Source organism: Hylaeus anthracinus, unplaced genomic scaffold, assembly GCF_026225885.1.
Source record: "Hylaeus anthracinus isolate JK02 unplaced genomic scaffold, UHH_iyHylAnth1.0_haploid 5, whole genome shotgun sequence".
NCBI lineage: Eukaryota > Metazoa > Arthropoda > Insecta > Hymenoptera > Colletidae > Hylaeus > Hylaeus anthracinus.
Window position 1 is genome coordinate 3535009 of NW_026535322.1, and position 19019 is coordinate 3554027.

The window sequence follows — 19019 nt, forward strand, 5'->3', positions numbered from 1 at the left end:
CATTTTTTTTTTTTTTTTCAATTAAATGCAAAAATATCTTACGTGGAATTCAATTCGCGATAGGTTTAGTGTTAATCAACTTTTTCGTGGGGAAAGTTCGATATTTTTAATTCAGCCACCGTGCAGACGGCAAAAGACCCCATTAGGATGGTTACCGGGGTTGCTACTGGCTGGCTTGAATCCGGAGTTGCCCCCAGAAATTAGGGGTTGCGAGGAAGACGTCCTCCCCTTTGACTCGGTCGAGCCGTTTCGCAGAGGGGACAGAAAACGCAATTCGCAACGCCTCCCACGAAGGCTGCTGTTGTCGAATCGTCTTGGTTAACGAAACCGTTGCGCCCTGGATCATATGTCTTCGCATAATATCTCCCTTTCTAGGGGCGATCGATAATGCATGGAAATCCGTGCGCTTCCCCACGATGAGTCACTGTTTCGAGGGACGCCGTTTATGCGTGTTCCGTTTTTCTGATACGGCTCTCTGACCGACTATGGCCAATAAACTCCAACGTTCCGAGTTCAATTTTGCCTGTACTATCGATTTCACGTTGTTTAGGCCGGAGGAAGTGCTGTAAACTTATTCCACAGAAAGCGTTACGCGACGTATTTCCACTCTTGGACATTAAATTTCTCCAACAGTCAGATAACAAGAAGCTTGCATTCTCCGCAAACTCGCTCACACGAGATTTCTTTTTACTGCTTTCGCTAACTATCCAGAAGGGTAGTTTTCCTCCATGGAGTCGCGTATTTGTCTCGCAGCGCCACCGTAACCGGGTTTCCATTGGCGACCGACATTCTAATGGGCACGCGAGTACATTATTTGCTCGGTACGATTCATCATCGCGTAATCGCGTTTCGTGCGCGAACTAGACGCGGGGAATTCATTTGTGTATCGGACAGAGGGAAATTCACTGTGTACACGTAGATCGCGAGAGCGCCCCCTGCGATGCAATAATGCCCGATCGTGCCACCCTCGGTTCAAAACGCCTGCTCGGTACAGAGTCGCCAGGAATCGAGTGCGAAAGGGAGGTAAGGGCGTAGTCCCCGAAATCACGAGCTTACATATCCATTCGGGAAGACGATATTCGAGGGGTAAGCTCGACAAATCTGTAGGGGTTGCTTGGACTCGCCAGCGAAAACTCTCGTCGGCGTGGCTCGACGAAACCCCGTGGATTATCCCTATATATATATATTTTGTACTGATAAACGATCGCTTACTTCCTGGGGAGCCGAGGTTTCTCTTATCAGGGTCTTCGTTTTCAATCCTGAGTCGAGGGGTTAGCACCCTTGGGTTAGGAGATGAGTGTAGCTACGGAAGACATGGTGTGCAAAGTTTAATTTTTTGGTCTGCTTAGGTCTCGCCGCAAAGGCCACGTTCTCAACTCTTCTTACCAATGCTCACCACGTCCACAGTCTCACAAAGCAGAAACGAGCTCGCTCTCGTGCTACTGGAAGCCATACCCACGAGCCTCTCGAAATGACTCATACGTAGATCAGAGACTTCTCGGTAACAACTGTGTCCTAACCCATATACGGTTCAGTACACGCCGAAAAAATCGAACCAAGGTACTCGCGACCTCATCGTGCTATAGATCAAGCTAAGGTACTCGACTCCATCCTGCTACAGGTGCTCGAAAGGACTCGATGGCCACCTATATTGCCCCGCAGAGCAAAAGTACAAACGCAGAATGTAGTCGTCGATGAAAAGCCACGGCCGCGTCATGACTCCCAGTGACACCATAACCCAGCCAGCCGCGAACGAAAGGTTTTCGATGGTTCTGTCAACCGGTAAGCGGGTCGTTTGGGTTGCAGGGTATTGTTCGGAACATTCTTTCAGCGGGAAAACCGGGGACAGTCGCGACGCAGTTTCCCTCTCGCCGAGAGAGATCACGCACTTCCTTTCATCCTCCCGTGGCCTCCCTTGATCCTCGGGCATTGTTGCTTGGCTCGCGGTTCTCCTAAAGCGGTGGCAAAGTGCGTCAAGACGAAATTTTAATTCGTCTTTGTCCAGCCTGGCATGAAACGTCGCTATTGTTCGTCACATAAAACCCTCATCAGATAGCGAGAATACATACACGCGGACCACCGTGGGATATCGACCGTCTCGTGGCTGTGTATACATGTGTATACGTGTGCGTTTTCGTTACGTGCGCGTACGCCTTGGTCTAGAGAGCCAGGGAAAGCTTTAGCTTCGATGGTGGTGTCCCGAGCGCCACGATTCCGGGGGGTTCCGTCGCTTTTGGGGTGGGCCACGTCCGAATCGACCGCGTTGCTGCTCTGTCCTTCTTGTTATTACGCTGTTATGTCTTCCGAATGGGATCGTTTCATCTTATCGTGCTCTGTGAAGTCTTTTTTGATGGAGCACCTATTAGTAGGTGCTTTTCCTTCCTTGGAAATCTTGTGTAGATGGTGAAATAATGTAAGGAAGTAACTAGAATATTCTACGCGAAAAAGAAAATCGAAAGTAAAAGATGCAAAGAGTAATGAAAATAGAAAATAAATATATAAACATATAGAAGGAGGAAAGTAGATAGGAACGAGACATGCGGATGGAAAGGGAAGCTTTTACCTTGATGGTGGTATCCCTCCCATGATTTCATGGGGCGGATTACATCCAAATCGAACCGCCTCGGTCCTGTCCACGTTGTTATTCCGTTCGGATGTTCGAGACACAACCCCTCGGGCTGTTTAATTAAAAACTTTTCCCACGGATGCTGACATCTCCTGATTTACGGAAACGTCTCCCATCCCACGCGAAGTTTTCTCAGTAGTTCCAGGGACCTCTTTACCGGTGACTCCTTTGTCCGCAGAGTGTCCACGGTAGACGACGTGCGGACGACTCTCGGAAGTCGTGAAAAATTTGCTACGCCGTCGCGTCCTCGATAGCGATTCGAATGGTCAACGCGTTCCACGAATGAACTTTCATTTTATTGCGTATATTTACAGCGGAGATGGGCGAGAGTGTTACTTAGAGAACGATCTGTATTTTAATGGAAGATGGAAGATCGCAGGGACTAAACAAAATTTAATTTGCATTGGGCAAACATAGGTGACTAGCAAATACACAGATGTTTCTAATATCACCCAACTTCATGTTAATTTCAAGCTTAAAGTATCCTTAATGCATTCGAAGTTTACGATAAGGATAAGAGCGCATACAAACGCAAATACAATCAGCAAAATAACGAGACAATTATTATAATAAGTTAGCTGCAGGAGTGGCTACGCACGAACAGTAACGGGAACCGAGTTTCCGAGCTAGCTTCCACCAATAATTATAATTGTATTTACTCGAGAGCAATCACAATCGATCCATACGATTAATAACTAAAACTCCGTACCTTCCTGTAGAGATTTAAATTAATGTCAATCTCCATTTCGAAAACCTTGCTTTAGTATAAATAATGTACAAAATAGTATCGAAATGAACTTAATATTAATTCTAATTTGAATCGATTACTTAATCTCAGACGGAAATCTTGAAATAATCACGCTGTGCTCTGGTAATGGGAATAAGAGACGCACGATATGCTTACTCCGTCCGTAAGAGTGCAATTAATTAAACTTTCGCGACGAGTTAGCTCGTCGTGCTTATCGCCGGGGTATTTTTGCGAGGAATTTTCGAGCGACGGTTTAACTGATCTTACCACGGTTAACGGGTTAAGGATGTCTCGTTATCCCCTATTTTCTCATTACCAGGGGGATCATTAACGCATTCGCTGGCGTGTTCAAGTAAACCATTTGTAGCTTTCAACCACTTATATCTGCGACTGTCATTGATACCAAAAAAATAAAACACGACTGGTGAAACGCACCTGTCGATGACCCTCGACGAGCTTTTCCGTATTTTTCGAACGTTTTAATTAGTTTGCCATAAATTTTTGTTTTTGTTTTTCGATCGAACGTTTCCTTTTATTAAAATGCAGATAGGACGATCCAGGAGAGGGAGGGTTAAGAGTATGGTTGTTTTAAACTGTAGAGGATAATTACTTTGATATAATTTATTTTTATTATGATTCATAGTAGAGGGGTGGATTGTTATGGAATTTACATATTACATTAATAATATTGAGTTAAAAGAACATGATGTACAGCTGAGTTTATGACGTAACAAAACGCAAGTCAATGTTACAAATATATAATGCACTTAATTAAATTAATATTTCAAATAATCATCGTTCCTGAAGGAGGCCATCAACTTAAAAAATTTAATTGCCCAAATTCACACCCAATTGGTACCAATGAAAAGGAGTAATTTATCTCTGAGTTCTTTCTTTTTTTAATTTGAAATATGGCGTGCCGGATAATGTAACGAATGGGATCGCTGCATCAACTCGCAGTTGGTCCCAATTGGAGTTTCTCGTAATAATGAAATGGTTCGAGGCACCATCGCCACGGAAACGCATAAATTCGGTCGCGAAGATGCGCGTAACTCGAAACTTTTTCCAGGTGATCTGGGGCGGAAAGCGATTCCTACGGTCTCTCTTATTAACGAGAAACATCGAAGATAACCGCATCCTGAATTACAACGCGAGAAATTGCGCGCTCCATCGCGCTTGGTGATTAAGTGCCTCGACGATAGTAAGTGCTCCCTGTTCGCGAATAGCTCGTGCTAAATTCATTTACGTAGTTTTAGAACTTCGGTAGCTTCAGAGGTGCGGGAAGATTCTTAACCAGATCGAGATCACTCACAGGAAATAAACAAATGTTTCAGCCCGAAATAAAATTTGAATCGTAGAATCAAATATTGAATAAGGTTAACAGTGACGAAATATTTCACAGTGAATAAATGAAAATTGTTCTGGCTTTTGGTTCGGAAGCTTCGTATAATATTTTTGTCGCAGTTGCCGGGTGAAATTCCGTGTGTCACGATCGATTGCGCGAACTTTCGGACTTTTCATAACTCGTGTTGCTTCTTCTTCAGTTACTAACCGCGTTGTCAGTTGTTATTGAATCTGACAATCTTCATAATATTAGCTCCGAGTTCTTCTAGATCGCTGAGTCTCGATGCAACTATTTATCACCCAACAAGAAAATATTTATAATTAACCGCGGTAAAGGTTAATCCGTAATGTCGCGATATAAAAAATAAATTCAACGAATCGTCTTATTAGAGCGTTTTACAGAAAGCACCGACTTCCTGTTACAGGGTTCACGATCAATTGACATTCTCCGCGAACGCATACCCCAGCTAACCTTTCACGAGCACACGCGTAGTTTCATAAAATTATAAACAGATTATATAAATATCCGAAGTCATCGATTAATTCAAGTCTGGTCAAATAAAAATGCTAAAAATCTCGTATAACTTCAAGAGTAGTCTGGTCAGAGGTCGTTTCAGCAATATTTTCGAAGGACGCGAGAATAGTGGCACCTTCGACCGGCCTAAAATGGTCGAATTGAAATTTCAGCTCGCTGGGTTACGTCATTATCCTCTGGCATTCCTTTTAAGCGATGATTTCATTTCTCGTCGCTTCGACGCGACCGTAATTTGTTTATCGGCCATCCAGAGTGCTTCGTGTTTCCGGTACGGGTGGAATCGACACGTGTAAGTACTCTAAGTGCGTGACAATCGTGAAAACATGGGTATAAAGAGGTCACTCTAATTTAGGGATCCAAACAAAAGATATACTTTCTTTTATTTATTTGCGAGAGAAAATCCTTTTGGGAAACAAGACGGCTCCGCAACCAGACAACTGGTCGAATCGAACAAGTGCAAAAGCACGAATCATGATGAATGCTTCTGGTTCACCTTGCAGGTGCACGGCATCGATAAACACGCGATGGAGAGAAGAAAGTGATCCAAAAAATTGAAACGGAAGCCTGCGGCCGTTCGACCTCGAGATGTTCGCGGGATGGAGACTTTCCTCGGGGTCTGCATCGCTGTAGACGGCGTATAGAGTCAGGATCCGTTTGACGAACATCGAGCTACCGGGGGAACCAAGATGGGCAAGTGCTGCAGCAAGCGGCAGGAGCCGCAACCCCTTGGTAAGTAACTCGAACTTGTTCCCGTCCTCTTCGTCCGCTCGCGGCTGTTCCGCGATAAGTTTTCTTTTCAAACTTTCGGGAACGTTTTTTAAGTATACTTCGGGAAGTGTTGGGTGGCTGTCGAGGTCTCCAGTGTAACGAAGAAGACCGAGGGATCCGCCATTGCTACGTTACTAACGCGAGTAACTACCCCAACAAACCCCCACATTGGGTCAACTTTGGGAATTTTTTATTCAACGACTATGCGAGATAGAAAGCTGAAATTTGAACGAGCTATTGTGTAGGTTTCGTAGTATATCCTGTAAAATTTTCATTGGCAAATGTTGAAAAATAGCATCGCGTCAGATTTTTCTTGAAATAGAGTTGTTTCAACCGATAGATTTATCACTGGGCGTATATAAAATGCATTGACCCAGATTTAATGCTGGCTTCATTGGCATTTGGCAGAGGAGAAATGAGTTAAACGTGTAATAGCTTGAATCGGTGGTAATAGGTCCAACAGAAACGTTATACGATTTTGGTCAATTCGTAATTTATAGTAGAAATTGAGCGTAATATTGATTGCAGCCATTCAGTCTCAGTTTTAGATACATTACGCTATCTGTCGCAATGTATTATTGCACCGAATCAGAGGTGAAGGAAAAAAAGGCAACAATCTCAATGTTGAGAATTGGACGCAACTATTCCAAACATTCAGGGTCGTTTTATTCTAGTTTTAAATCAAATATAATTCATTCCTCTCGATATCATTAAAATGGTTTATTTTAATTAATCTTTTTCCAACTGTAATTGTAAAGAATGCTTATAATTAGTAATAATCCACAGATAACGCCTTGATCTAGTCTCGGACCGCTGGAAAATAAAATCCAATTGTTCAGGGCACCCTTCTCCTTTAAATAAGACTAAATCCTTTCGATTCGATGTGCCAACTCTGAAATAAAACGAACCAAGAAATTAATTGGAAAGTTAAAGAGAAAAAATAAGCATCCCCCTATTTTCTGGGTAATAATTTCCAATTGTTTTGAAAACTAAGAAAAGAAGGAGCGTGGATTTTAACGAGACGACTTCAAGACCCGATCTTGCGACGTTTTCATCGATAACAAAAAAAGTAAACGTCTCTTCAGGATTGCCTGAACCGAGAGGTGACCTTTGCAAGAGTTCTCCTGATCCTTTTTAATTAACGAATGATCGACTCCCGTTATCCAGGTTATAAAAAAGCAGACACAGGACTGAGCTCGAAGCACAGCAATGGAGGTTCCTTGGATCGGTACACCGCTGACCCGAATCAGAGGGGTGTACAAGCGAGGGCTGACATCATACGTCCCAGGCCAACACCTTGTAAGCTACAGATTCCGCATCAACCCCGTAAAACAAGCTCGCCTGTCGTTATGCCTGCATGTGTGTATTTTATGTTATTTTATTTCATTTAGTAGCTATAGGCGTTTTACGTTAAGTTTCGATTTAAAACGTTAGCTTGTAAGCTTTGGCCCGCTACGTCTTCTTACGTTCAGTTTAATTTAAGTTCGATGGTAAGTATTAGTTTTATTGGCGGTCGCAGTGTAACCATGTATAATGCAATCCCAGGAACAAGATAATATATTTTACTGGAACTTTGTATGTGATAAAGAATTTAAAAACATAGAGTTTACCTCGGAACAATTACTATGGAGCAAACTATACCCAATGGTTTCGATATTTCATCGCCGCCACAGGTCCATCACAGCTGGCTGCCTCCCATCAAATTTCCCTGCGACCGCAAACAGTTCGATCACAACTAACAGTCTGGCCTAGAACTTTTAAACGATTTATTTTCTTCTTCCCAAGTCCAACCAACGAATTTGAAAAAATTTCCAAAAATTAATTCGCCAAGTACTCTAGACCAGACTACCCTAACACGTTCACTGTCCGGCTCCTCGACAACCTGTCCTGTAATACGAACTGTGACCAACATCCGCGGCACTGGACAGTGAATCTACATATGAGTCTTCAACATTCTGTTAGACATAGTTAATGGTATTTTTCCCGTGAAACAGCGCATTCGCAGAGGTCGAATAAAATCGTGGTGGCGCTGTACAACTATACCGCTCGCGAGAGCACCGACGTCAGCTTCGTGAAGGGCGACCGAATGGAGGTATTAGACGACACCGAGCCCGACTGGTGGAAAGTTTTGCACTTGACAACCCTGCAAGAGGGTCTCATTCCTTGGAACTTCGTCGCCGTCGAGCGTTCCGTCGAGAGCGAAGAGTGAGCTTTCAATTCGAATTAATTTATTGAAAGTATCCACTTCACGGTAAACTAAATCGTTGGTTCCCCTTTTACGTAGTTGGTTCTTCGAGAACGTCTCGCGCAAAGAGGCTGGAAAGCTCCTCCTGGTGGACGAGAACCCGCGTGGAACGTTCCTGGTGAGACCCAGCGAGCACAATCCCAGAGGCTACAGCTTGTCCGTCAAGGACTGGGAGGAAGGAAGGGGCCATCACGTTAAACATTATAAAATTAAACCGCTGGACAATGGAGGTTTCTTCATCGCCACCAACCAGACATTTCCCACTTTGCCTGCGCTTGTTATGGCGTACAGTAGTAAGTTGATTATTCGAAATTTCAGACGAATTCATTCCCTCCGAAAGATGTCCAAGTTTGTCATCACGCGCGACCCAGATTTCTAAACGGTCCGATGTAATTTTCCAGAGAACGCGCTGGGTCTCTGTCACGTGCTCTCGAAACCGTGCCCGAAACCGCAACCGGACATGTGGGATCTCGGTCCAGAGCTGCGCGACAAATGGGAGATCAATAGGAACGAGATACAGCTGATACGGAAGCTGGGCCACGGTAACTTCGGCGAGGTGTACTATGGAAAATGGCGGAACAAGATCGAGGTGGCGGTGAAGACGCTTCGACCAGGGACCATGTCGACGGAAGCGTTCCTCCAGGAGGCAGCGATCATGAAACAGTTCCGACACAGACACCTAGTGGCGTTGTACGCCATCTGTTCCAAGGAGGAGCCCATATACATCGTGCAAGAGTACATGTGTAATGGTAGCTTGCTGGACTTCCTCAGGACAGGTGACGGAAAGTACATGCAGTTCGAAGACCTAATCTACATCGCTGGCCAGGTAGCTTCCGGTATGGAGCATCTCGAGAGCAAGCAACTGATACACAGAGACTTGGCCGCGAGGAACGTCCTCATCGGGGAGAAGAACAAGGCGAAGATCTGCGATTTTGGTCTCGCCAGGGCGATCGAAGACGACGAGTACTGTCCGAAACAGGGGAGCAGATTCCCCGTCAGGTGGACAGCCCCAGAGGCCATCGTCTATGGCAGATTCAGCATCAAGAGCGACGTTTGGTCTTACGGGATACTGTTGATGGAGCTCTTCACTTATGGCCAAGTTCCTTATCCTGGTGAGCGTCATCGATAGGCAATCGTTGAATTATTCCCTGGCTTCTTAATTCATTGTCGACCCAATCAGGGGAGTCTTCCTGCCTTACGGTAAAACGGGGGGATCTCCCCTTTACGTTGATAATATGAACTAAATGGGTGAGATTAACTTCGAGCGAGGTGAGGTCAAAGATTATCACGACGCGGAACAAATTCTATGCTAGGTTGCCTTCTGCCATTTGCTCAATGTCATATACTACAGTTATTTTGTTAATGTATTTAGACCATAGTAACTCTCATTAACAATGGTCTACTTGCCTTGCAGGAGAGTATTCCTCGCTCACCTGTTAAGCTAAACAATAGGGCTTTCTTTCCATTGACAATGCATTGATGCCACTTTCTCTTTTTACGTATGTTCTTACATTGAATCCCTTTTGTCTGCGCAGGTATGCAGGGACGCGAAGCAATAGAGCAGATAAACCAAGGCTACCGGATGCCGAAACCATTGAATCACCCGCTGCCGGACAGCATTTACCGATTGATGTTGCAATGCTGGGACGCCAGTCCCGAGAAACGGCCCACGTTCGAGTTCCTGAACCACTATTTTGAGTCGTTCAATGTGACGAGCGAAATACCGTATCTGGAGCCGCCAACGGACTGATATATAGCTCATGTGCAGAATCACCTGGTGCCACACGGTCATTTTCACCCAGCGCACATCAACTGTGCCATGGAGTTTTATGGTATTTATTGTTAAGGCTCTCCGATCACGGAGACGTCGTCGCCATTCTTGTCGCTCTTCAGAGTCCCTGAAACAAGTTTCAAAACGCCAAGAGCGAACTCCAACAAGGAAAAGAGACGGGAGGATACCAGATCAGGAACGAAAACGGAGGAAAACGTTTTGCGAGCGATTCGGTGGTGGCAAGAATTCTGAAAAAGCGTTACCAGATTTCTCGAAGCAATCGTTGTTAAACGCTGCCAAAATTTCTACGACGATTTCGCAAGTATACCGACAAGTGTTCTTTTCGTTCGTAAATTTTTCTTCAATCAGGGTGTCATCGTACGGCGCAAGCATCCCAAGAACAATGATCTTGTGTGCCATGGAACATTATAAAGAAAGAAAAGGGGAAAAAAAAGAAATATTAAGTCTTGTTCGTGCTCGTATAAGGATGTATACGAGGCTGTCGAAACTTTGTGACCAATCGTGAATAACTGCCGACTAATACTGAGTCAGACCGACTGATAATAAGATTATAGAATCTCTATCCGTTACGTATCCAGTATCTATTAAGGTTCGAACGAAATCATTCGTTGTTCGACCCGTTTAATGTAAGCATTTTCACAATTTGGAGAGTATAACGAATAATTGACGAGGTTGGTATCGATAATCTTACAAAAAAGTGTTTAGAGAGTAGAACGGAACGAGCCGAGAACTGTAGTGTTTCGAATGGTAGAAGATGTAACCGATTTATACATATAAGTCCGTCAATGTACGATCGCGGCGCGAAGAAGGTAACCGACGCGCCATCTATGTAATCCGCGCGATTACTTCTCATTGATCTCGAATCGATCGCGACTGATTTTTTCCTACGATCCAAAACTCTTCTTTGGATTTAAATTCGGAGGATACTGTTTGTGCATCGATGCGCGAACGTTGTTTATCGAGTGCACAAATATCTGCGATAGGACACAATCACGTTCTACGATATGTAAACTAGGTGCGAACGATGTCTCGTTTCACTTCAAAACGACGGTTCGCGTAGAACAATATTTTATACGAGAGATTAAATACGTTTTATACGTAGTAAAAAAAAAAGCGACTTCTTTCGATGTACTTTTGTTTTGTGAACAGTGGTGTTCCAAATACACAATTCGAAAGCACACGATCGTTCTGTAATATACATATTATTGTTTTTACTGTGATTGTACCCTCTGACGGAAAACTGTGGAAACTATTGTTCTCTTCACGACCGTCGGTAATATGCCTCCATATCGATCGATTTCGTTGTCGAGTTTCTCTGAATTTCCGTTTTTAAATTCGATGAAATTAAAACACGAAGTTACAAAATACGAAACAGTCGTATGTTGCACAGGGTGTTAACAAAAGGATGGACACACTTTTGGTACGCATATATCTGAAAATATTTTATCGTTTGGTTGCTCTTTTTACTTTCTGAAACGACTGACGGAAATGCCTATAAGTAGATAACCACCCTAAAGCATCAGTAAATCGGGTTGCAGTTGTATAGGCGTTTTCAATCGGTACATCAAGAATTACCTAACCTGCAAGAAAGGAATTGGATGTACACGAATATGTGAACCTTTTTCCTTATATCCAAATGCAGAATCGATTCTTAAATGATCTCCCGCGTATTTGTCGACACCCCGTACACGTACACGTGCATGTCGCGACAGGAAACGACACCATTTTTCGACGTTACCGCGGATTTAGCGAGAAGAAATTGAACTAGAGATACTACATGAGATAAAAAAAAAATTAAGTCATCGATGTTGCTCGTACAAAGTGTCTGAGAAATTGTAAATTTTCTACTAAACACACAAAAGATAGGTTAGGGTAGAGTCTAGACGGTAGGTCCGTAAAGTAGGTGTAAAGTAAATCATCCTCGGAATGGTGAAACGCGGTCGTAAGAGTTTTAATTAATAATTTTCGTCGTGCAAGTGTTTTTTGGAAAAGTGTTCCGATTCCGAGGACCGTATTGTTGTCGTGGTTGTCCCCAGACGTAAGTCTTCAGAAGTACATTGAACTATGTCACGATAAACAGGATGAGCCATTATGACACTCTAGATATTAACGTTTAAACGAATAAGAAACAAAAAAAAATTAAATGTATGGGAGGGAGAGAGGAAACGGAAAAGCGTGAAAGTGTGTGAAACGTGAGATTATTGCGTACGTGAGTGTAGTGAATTTGTTACACTTGTGTTTGTGCGGTATTCTTTTCGACATTAAGAGATGAGCAATAAAATGTCGTGCTGTCGCTCCGCAACCATTGCTCAATAGAAGAATCCATCTTTCTCACGAGATCACGTATAAAAATCGGTAGTGCACTTAAATCTGAAAATGATTCGGAAGACATGGGTGGAGACAACATATTCTGGCCACTCAAGGTCACTGGCCCAACTTATACCGTGCTCACTATTACAATTGATTATTATACTTTATCTAACATTTTGGAAAATTTAACGAATACGATCCTTGAGTAGCCAATATTTGTTGCGTCTACTCGATTAGGTCACTCTGATCGAAACGATCGATATCGAATCAACGGAATACTTTGCAGCTTACGTTCACCAGAACTCGTCGCGAACTCGACATTATATTGCAACTTTACATAGTAAACTTATTATATAATGTTTTTTACTATGATTAGCGAGACGAACGCCATACCTTCGTTGTGTGAGTTGATTAATTTATTCTATATAGTACGATGCGGTGAATGCACGTGGAAAAGCATCATGTTTACGTAGAGGTTAGAAAGTAGCTGTATTTCGTCCAGTAAACTTTTCTATGAGCGTTTTATACCGATCAAAATGTTGTTGTGTTTCTCACGGAGAATGGTCATTTTAAGGTTTCGCTGACGATCATGTTGTCGCCATAGTTCGTAGAACCCTAAGAAATCGCGGACGAATTTCGATTCGAACGAACGGTGGTGTCCTAACTAGGGTTGCCAACTTCATCACTTATTTAGGAAAAGAGATATAATAAATGTTCACCTTTATTAACTATTTATTTGATCCTTCTAATTTCATAGAAATAGTAAAAATGAAAACTGGTAGATGTGATCTGTTGTGAATAAATTAATAACATTCATATATAAGTTATAAAACATGATGGTCCAATATTATAATTTATTCATAAGAGCTTGTGCTTACCTGTTGCTCTACACTTTTACTATTACTAAGAAATAAAAAAAAAAAACACTGATTGAAGAATGACTTCTAGTGTCTTTTTAGAACCTCAGAAAGAATAGAATAACTAGAAAACTATTGCCCTTCATAGAAAGAGCAGTTGGCAGCTCTATCTAATGGGCAGAAAGTACGTTTGATTTCTTCATCTTGAATGTCCTTAATTACATTATTTCATCCGAGCAACACAAACGAGAGTGGTATATTTAAATGTTATTACTGGTAAGGGCATCATGTGGCCTTTCCACCGGACCTAGAGACTGATATTGTTTAGACAAGGAACAAAAAAACAACTGCATTCAAATGCAATCTAACGACGATACTTTTGACAAAATTTTTGTACCCGAACGTAACTTTTTTAAGTCTAAAATCTCCTTACGACCTTATTTTAGTACAAGACGACGAAACTTTTGACAGTAGTTTAGAACTGTTGTGATTTTCCAGGTGCCTGCTCGGCTATTATTATCCGTTCATCGATATTTAAATGTCAACTATAAACAGGCACGATCTCTCCCCCCCCCCCCCGCGTCATGTTTGATGTAATAGAAATTGAAATTTCCCATGGACGTATTTTCCTCCCCGATGCATTCGAAAACGAATTCTAGTCGGGAGACGCTACGTGTTCCGATTACGAAAGAAGCCGTTAAGGAATGCAACAATGCTATTCATCGTTATGCGTCCGGTAATCCAAAGCAAAGGAATACTTAACATATGCTCTGGCTGGTTTACGCAACAATGTAAGGCTATCAACTTTTTTAAAATACTACTCGACCATTCGTTGCGACGGACAAATATAGAATATTAAGAACGTAGAATTTAAAAAAATGATTCGAGCTAAACTTTCGTAGAATGTAAATGTTTGTCGTCATAATTATCGACCGAGTAGTTACTTTATGATAACTTTAACTCTATTTTTACTACCATTATCAAGTAGTTATTTTTACCACTTTCATCGGGATCATCAGTTATGGAAACGTTGATACCATTGGAAACACTGTGAACAGAAATGTATCTCGCGATCATTACCGATATCGTTGAACTTCGAACTGTAACGTTTACCATCGTAGCATGCACACTTTCGTTACTTAAACACAGGACGCAGCAGTGGTTTTTCCTATTCGTCTTTCGGATCGTGAATCGATTCGCTTCGATAAAATAACGACCTTTTTTTTTTGTTGTCGTTGTCTAAACACTGCGTCTCTCGGCTTGGAGACCAAGTTTCGAATAGGACGATAATAAACGACAAAGTTTTTCGTTCGCGTGTCGGTTTCGTGATAAAAGAAACTTGTCCAATTGTGAGTTGTATTCTTTCGATGGATAGTCTGATTTCTCTCGCTTGAAATTCGTTTCGTTGTAGCTCCGTTCAAATGAAATTTTACTAAATCTGTGATATAGCGACAGACCTCATGTTTTGATACAGAGTTTGAGCGTTGCGCGGGGCTACCACGAAATCATCGTACAAGAAAATTGCTGATTAACCGTTCGTAGATGTTAAAAATGAAAACAGTCGTCACGTGATGCGCACACCAAATAGATGGATATTTTTTAATGCATTTAGGCTTTCGTCGAGGTTTTCACAGTACACAGCGCGTCAACATGGTTCACTCGTACCTAAAGTTAAAACGGATCAATATATCGTCATTGTTTACGTACCAAAGCTTATTATCATTAAGTAATTTAAACGGTTACTTTGTATCATTGTATTAAGTATGATAAGCCTATGCAGATAAATATATTATGTATCATATTAATAGAACGGTGTTAATGACCTCGTCGAATGATATATATACATATGTATTTTATCCACACACATATTATTTTCCTTAATATAAACGTGTAGTAGAAGAACGGAGATTTAAGTGAGACAACATGTTAATTCCATGAAATTTATTCTAGTACCAATCATTCATCTCGTAATACAAAAATTTGTAAATAAAGATATTAAATTCTCTCTTTTCCATTAGAAACTAAATGAAATAGCTGGACACAAAACGGTTTTAGAAAATAAATAAATCCGCACATCATTTTATTAATTTTTTGTATTTTTTTTTTAAATCATTTTTTTAAATCACTTTTTCTAGAACGATATTGAAATTGTATCACTTTTAATACTTTCTTTCTACAATAATGCAGATTCTTCCTTTTTGTCGTTTTTTCCGCTTTTTTATTTTTATTGTATATTATGTATAATTTAGGTACCACGTTAAATTGGTTTTGTAGCAAACATATAATATTTAGACTCACAATCATGCACGAATACTGCATGCTAGTCTTTGAAAAACTGTATAAGAAATCTGCCAGTTATAATTTAATACATTACAATTAAATATACATCATTTCTGCCATGTGTGACATCTTCTTTGGAATATGAACAAACTCTTCGAAATAGCTGGCAAGTTCGTCGATGGTGACATCGCACGAAGGTGGGGATATTCTTGCTTGTACCGAACATGTGTTTGAACTCGAAGGCTGACCAGTAGAACTGCTGGTCTCCGATTGATTGCCGTTACCTCCACCCGGACCGGGCCCCCTTTTTAAACTTGGCATCGTATTGCTACGCGCTCGTTGGAAACTACTAGCTTGAAAATTATCTTGAATGCTGGTGTCGTCTTTAGCTTGTCTAGTATCCTGATTAATGGTTAGCGCTTTAAAGTCCTTTGTGACCGAACCGTGGCCAAAAATCTCACGATTTTTCCACGAAATACTAAGTTTACATGTTTCCTTAAAGAGTGTATTTGCTAGATTATCGCTAAGACAATTAGTGCCGGTATCATTTAATTTTAAAACAGCCTCTTTGATTATCGAAGATTTCTTATTTTTGTCGAGTACTCTTTCATTTCTTGATGGTTTGAAGTTCGTTGTGCTTTTTATGCCTCTAGGACTGACCGTAGTTAACATTGGCCTACCAGGCATCGATCTTCTTTGAAATAAATAACTGCAATCGGAGCCAACACTTTTACTTGTCGTCCTAAATGGATTTGGTGACTTTGCTTTGTCGGTAGATGTAAGACTGAAACAATAGAATGCAATGTTCATAATTATTACCACTTTAACCGCTTAACACGCTACAGTGATTTTTGATATTAGGAAGTATAATTAATATTAAATCTACAAAAGACAGATGATAGTATGAAAAAATTAAACTCTGTATGTTTAATCTTAAAGAAAACATTATGAATTTAATCAAATACTACTATTGTAAATATTAGCAATTGTTTCAAAATTCATGTATTGCAAGTAAAACTGATCAGGAAGTGGATTTACAAAACATTATTGAAATTTTGGCAAAAGGATTACTCTCTGTACTATCCAGTGATGATATGAATTAATGCTTGAACTAAGTATCAGCAAATATTCATTTCTCTACTTCTTACGCAATAACATGAATAAAGAAAGTAGGCCTTGTAGTTATTGAATATATTAAGCCAATTAAACAGTGTCAAAAGAAATTTACTTCACATTAACACACTTCAACTAATACTATGAACTTTAACACTGCACTTGCACTCTCCGCAATTGCTCCACAATTCTCTTAACCCAGAAATAATTCAAAAACGGTTTGTGAACTGTGCACTGAATGGGTATACTCTATCGAACTTGTTTCTAACACATATATTAATCTGACTAAGGTAATTTTCATGAAGAACAATACCATGATTCCAGTGGATTCTTATTCTCTTTCTTTTTTAATTCTTTACTTGGATTCTAACGGATAACCAAAAAATGTGTATGTCACTCAGTTTATATTAACAACAAGTTTTTCCATGTACATATTAATTTGTATCGTAACCTTGACGTCTTTCGAAAATATTATTATACATTTCACAATATTTCCACTCAAACAAAGTCAAAACTCCATGATCGAAACATTGGTATTGTTCTTTCGGACACGACCTTTCCCACTTGGATTAATATACGTCGTATTTGCAGCGAGAATTTCTACTTTCGACGAAATTGTTTCTCGAATATCTAAACAACACGATTTCCTTACGGTTGAGAGTTATTCGTGTTGTCGACTCGCACCATCGAGAAGAAGAAACGACAGTCATTGTAACGCGTGTTGACGAGCGCTTGCATCGTTAATAAAACGAAAACACGCGCAATGTAAACAGAGATGGTCACGTAGTTTGCGCGAAACGAGGTAACGTTAATCGAAGACCTTGACCGCGCGTGAAAAGGGGGTTGAGTCGCAAAACAGCCACGATCCGATACAATCGAACGTGTATACATACGTCGTAGAGTTCAGAACGTTCGAGGGCATTGGAAGGGATGTTTGGCGAAGGAGCAGGCGCTTTGAATGATCGATGTCAGGAAACGCGAGAACGTTCAGCTGTGAAATGCTTACTGAGGACAACTCGAGGAAAGACGATCAATTTCGAGCTTCTCCAAACTCGCCGGCAGCACTTCGTCGGCCATGCCCACGATTTTGCACGGTTCTGTGCTCAGCGTTTGCGGGAACATGGCATCATGCCGAACCACTGTTGGCAAACAAATGTTGACACCGCGTCGGAAAGTTCCAGAACGCAAGGTACAATGTTTCGATAAATAGGTTAGAACGACGACAGCCTGAATACATTGACGACGACATTCACGGTATCTTTCCCATTTGGTATCGTTCTTGTTTTCGGTGTATGTCACGCGTGCACCATTTCGAGCCCGTTATTGCGAGGCACACTCAGCAGATATCGCTCGTGGAACCAACTTCGCAATCAATTAATCATCGACAGCACGTAAATAAACAGACTTTTGCGCGCAACTGCCATTCTACTGCTGCTCGATACCGGAAGCAACGGACTCTAGATGGCGGGTCGTGCGTTATTCTCATCGCGCGCCTTATCGACGCCATTTTGAATCGCTCGCGGATTCTATCGTTGGATGGAAAGGATTCTGCAACAGCGTTTCAGCTCAACGTATCAGCAACATGTATGCAAGCACCGAACATAGCTCGTCAACTTAAGTTATTGTATATTTATACGACTACCAAGTTCCTACGATGAATGATTTAAAAAAATAGTGGAGGACAAAAATGTTTTATAATTACCATTTCTGCGATTGGATCCCAGTCTTAGACCTTTTCAGTCCATCTTCTCCGCAGCAGCTTCTTACTTTGGCGAGCCTACTTTGTTGGTATCGTTCTTTTTATTCTGTTATCCCCTTCTGATTCACCACCCCGCCCTTGGGTTCATCTCTCTGAATCCCCCTTTTCCTTGCGGAAGGTTATTCACGTCGGTTTGGAGGGTCCCCAGCAAAGATGGGCAAAACCCTAGACTTCGAATAAATCTGAAGTTTGCCGATATGTGTGTCTCGTTTCCTTCTTTGGCAAATTTTTGAAAGAGGAAACGAGACAAACATATCAGCAAACTTCAAATTTATTCGAAGCCTAGAGTTTTGCCCATCACTGATCCCCAGTCCCTCCGTGGAGCCAATGGTACCATTTGTATGGCTCCGCGGCTCCTTTTCTTACGATGGAGGATCTTCACGTCCCGGTTGCCACCCATCCTAGGCTCTACCATGTCCTGCTTGCAGGAGCTGTAGAGCCCTTTTCCATGTAGGATGGTTGTTGTTTGTTCCTTGCTCGGGGACAGGAGGTATCGCTCGCGCTGCATTCCTGTTACGTCGCCATGTTAGGATCTCCTTTCAACCTATACTTACAGATATATCGGCTCGGTTGCCTGCTCGTAGGCGCAAACGTACCACCTCTTCGCCTTTCATGATTAGCCCCCCTTACATTAGGCAACCT

General features: G+C 41.7%; 2 protein-coding genes across 4 annotated transcripts in view; one reads left to right on the forward strand and one right to left on the reverse strand.

Annotated features, from left to right (window-relative positions):
* LOC128895320 (tyrosine-protein kinase Src64B) overlaps window positions 1-12361 on the forward strand; it is a 40989-nt gene extending 28628 nt beyond the window's left edge. Inside the window, exons 2-7 of one of the 2 annotated variants that reach the window (XM_054157819.1) lie at window positions 5754-5982; window positions 7189-7380; window positions 8016-8226; window positions 8306-8559; window positions 8668-9378; window positions 9802-12361. In XM_054157819.1, the coding sequence (XP_054013794.1) occupies window positions 5940-5982; window positions 7189-7380; window positions 8016-8226; window positions 8306-8559; window positions 8668-9378; window positions 9802-10016 (1626 nt within the window). In that variant the 5' untranslated portion in view covers window positions 5754-5939 and the 3' untranslated portion in view covers window positions 10017-12361. The remainder of the gene's footprint in view (window positions 1-5753; window positions 5983-7188; window positions 7381-8015; window positions 8227-8305; window positions 8560-8667; window positions 9379-9801) is intronic. The other variant, XM_054157820.1, reaches the window with a different exon arrangement.
* A 2790-nt stretch (window positions 12362-15151) lies between these two features.
* Window positions 15152-18089, reverse strand: LOC128895328 (oxidative stress-responsive serine-rich protein 1). Of its 2 annotated transcripts, none has more exons than XM_054157838.1 (2): window positions 17625-18089; window positions 15152-16289 (listed from the first exon to the last, which is right to left on the reverse strand). In XM_054157838.1, exons 1-2 carry the CDS (start codon window positions 17738-17740, stop codon window positions 15602-15604), a joined length of 804 nt encoding a protein of 267 aa, XP_054013813.1. In that variant the 5' UTR covers window positions 17741-18089; the 3' UTR covers window positions 15152-15601. The 2 variants fall into 2 exon arrangements, with proteins under 2 accessions (XP_054013813.1, XP_054013812.1); XM_054157837.1 differs by lacking the exon at window positions 17625-18089 and adding an exon at window positions 17271-17563.
* Window positions 18090-19019: the final 930 nt, after the last annotated feature.

Excerpts from the sequence above, each read along its gene's own strand:
- LOC128895328 (XM_054157837.1), bottom strand. The coding sequence starts at position 17,509 with ATGTATACACGTTCGATTGTATCGGATCGTGGCTGTTTTGCGACTCAA. Across the intron at positions 16,290-17,270 it reads AACACGAATAACTCTCAACC|TCTTACATCTACCGACAAAG; the intron begins GTAAGGAAATCG and ends CTATTGTTTCAG.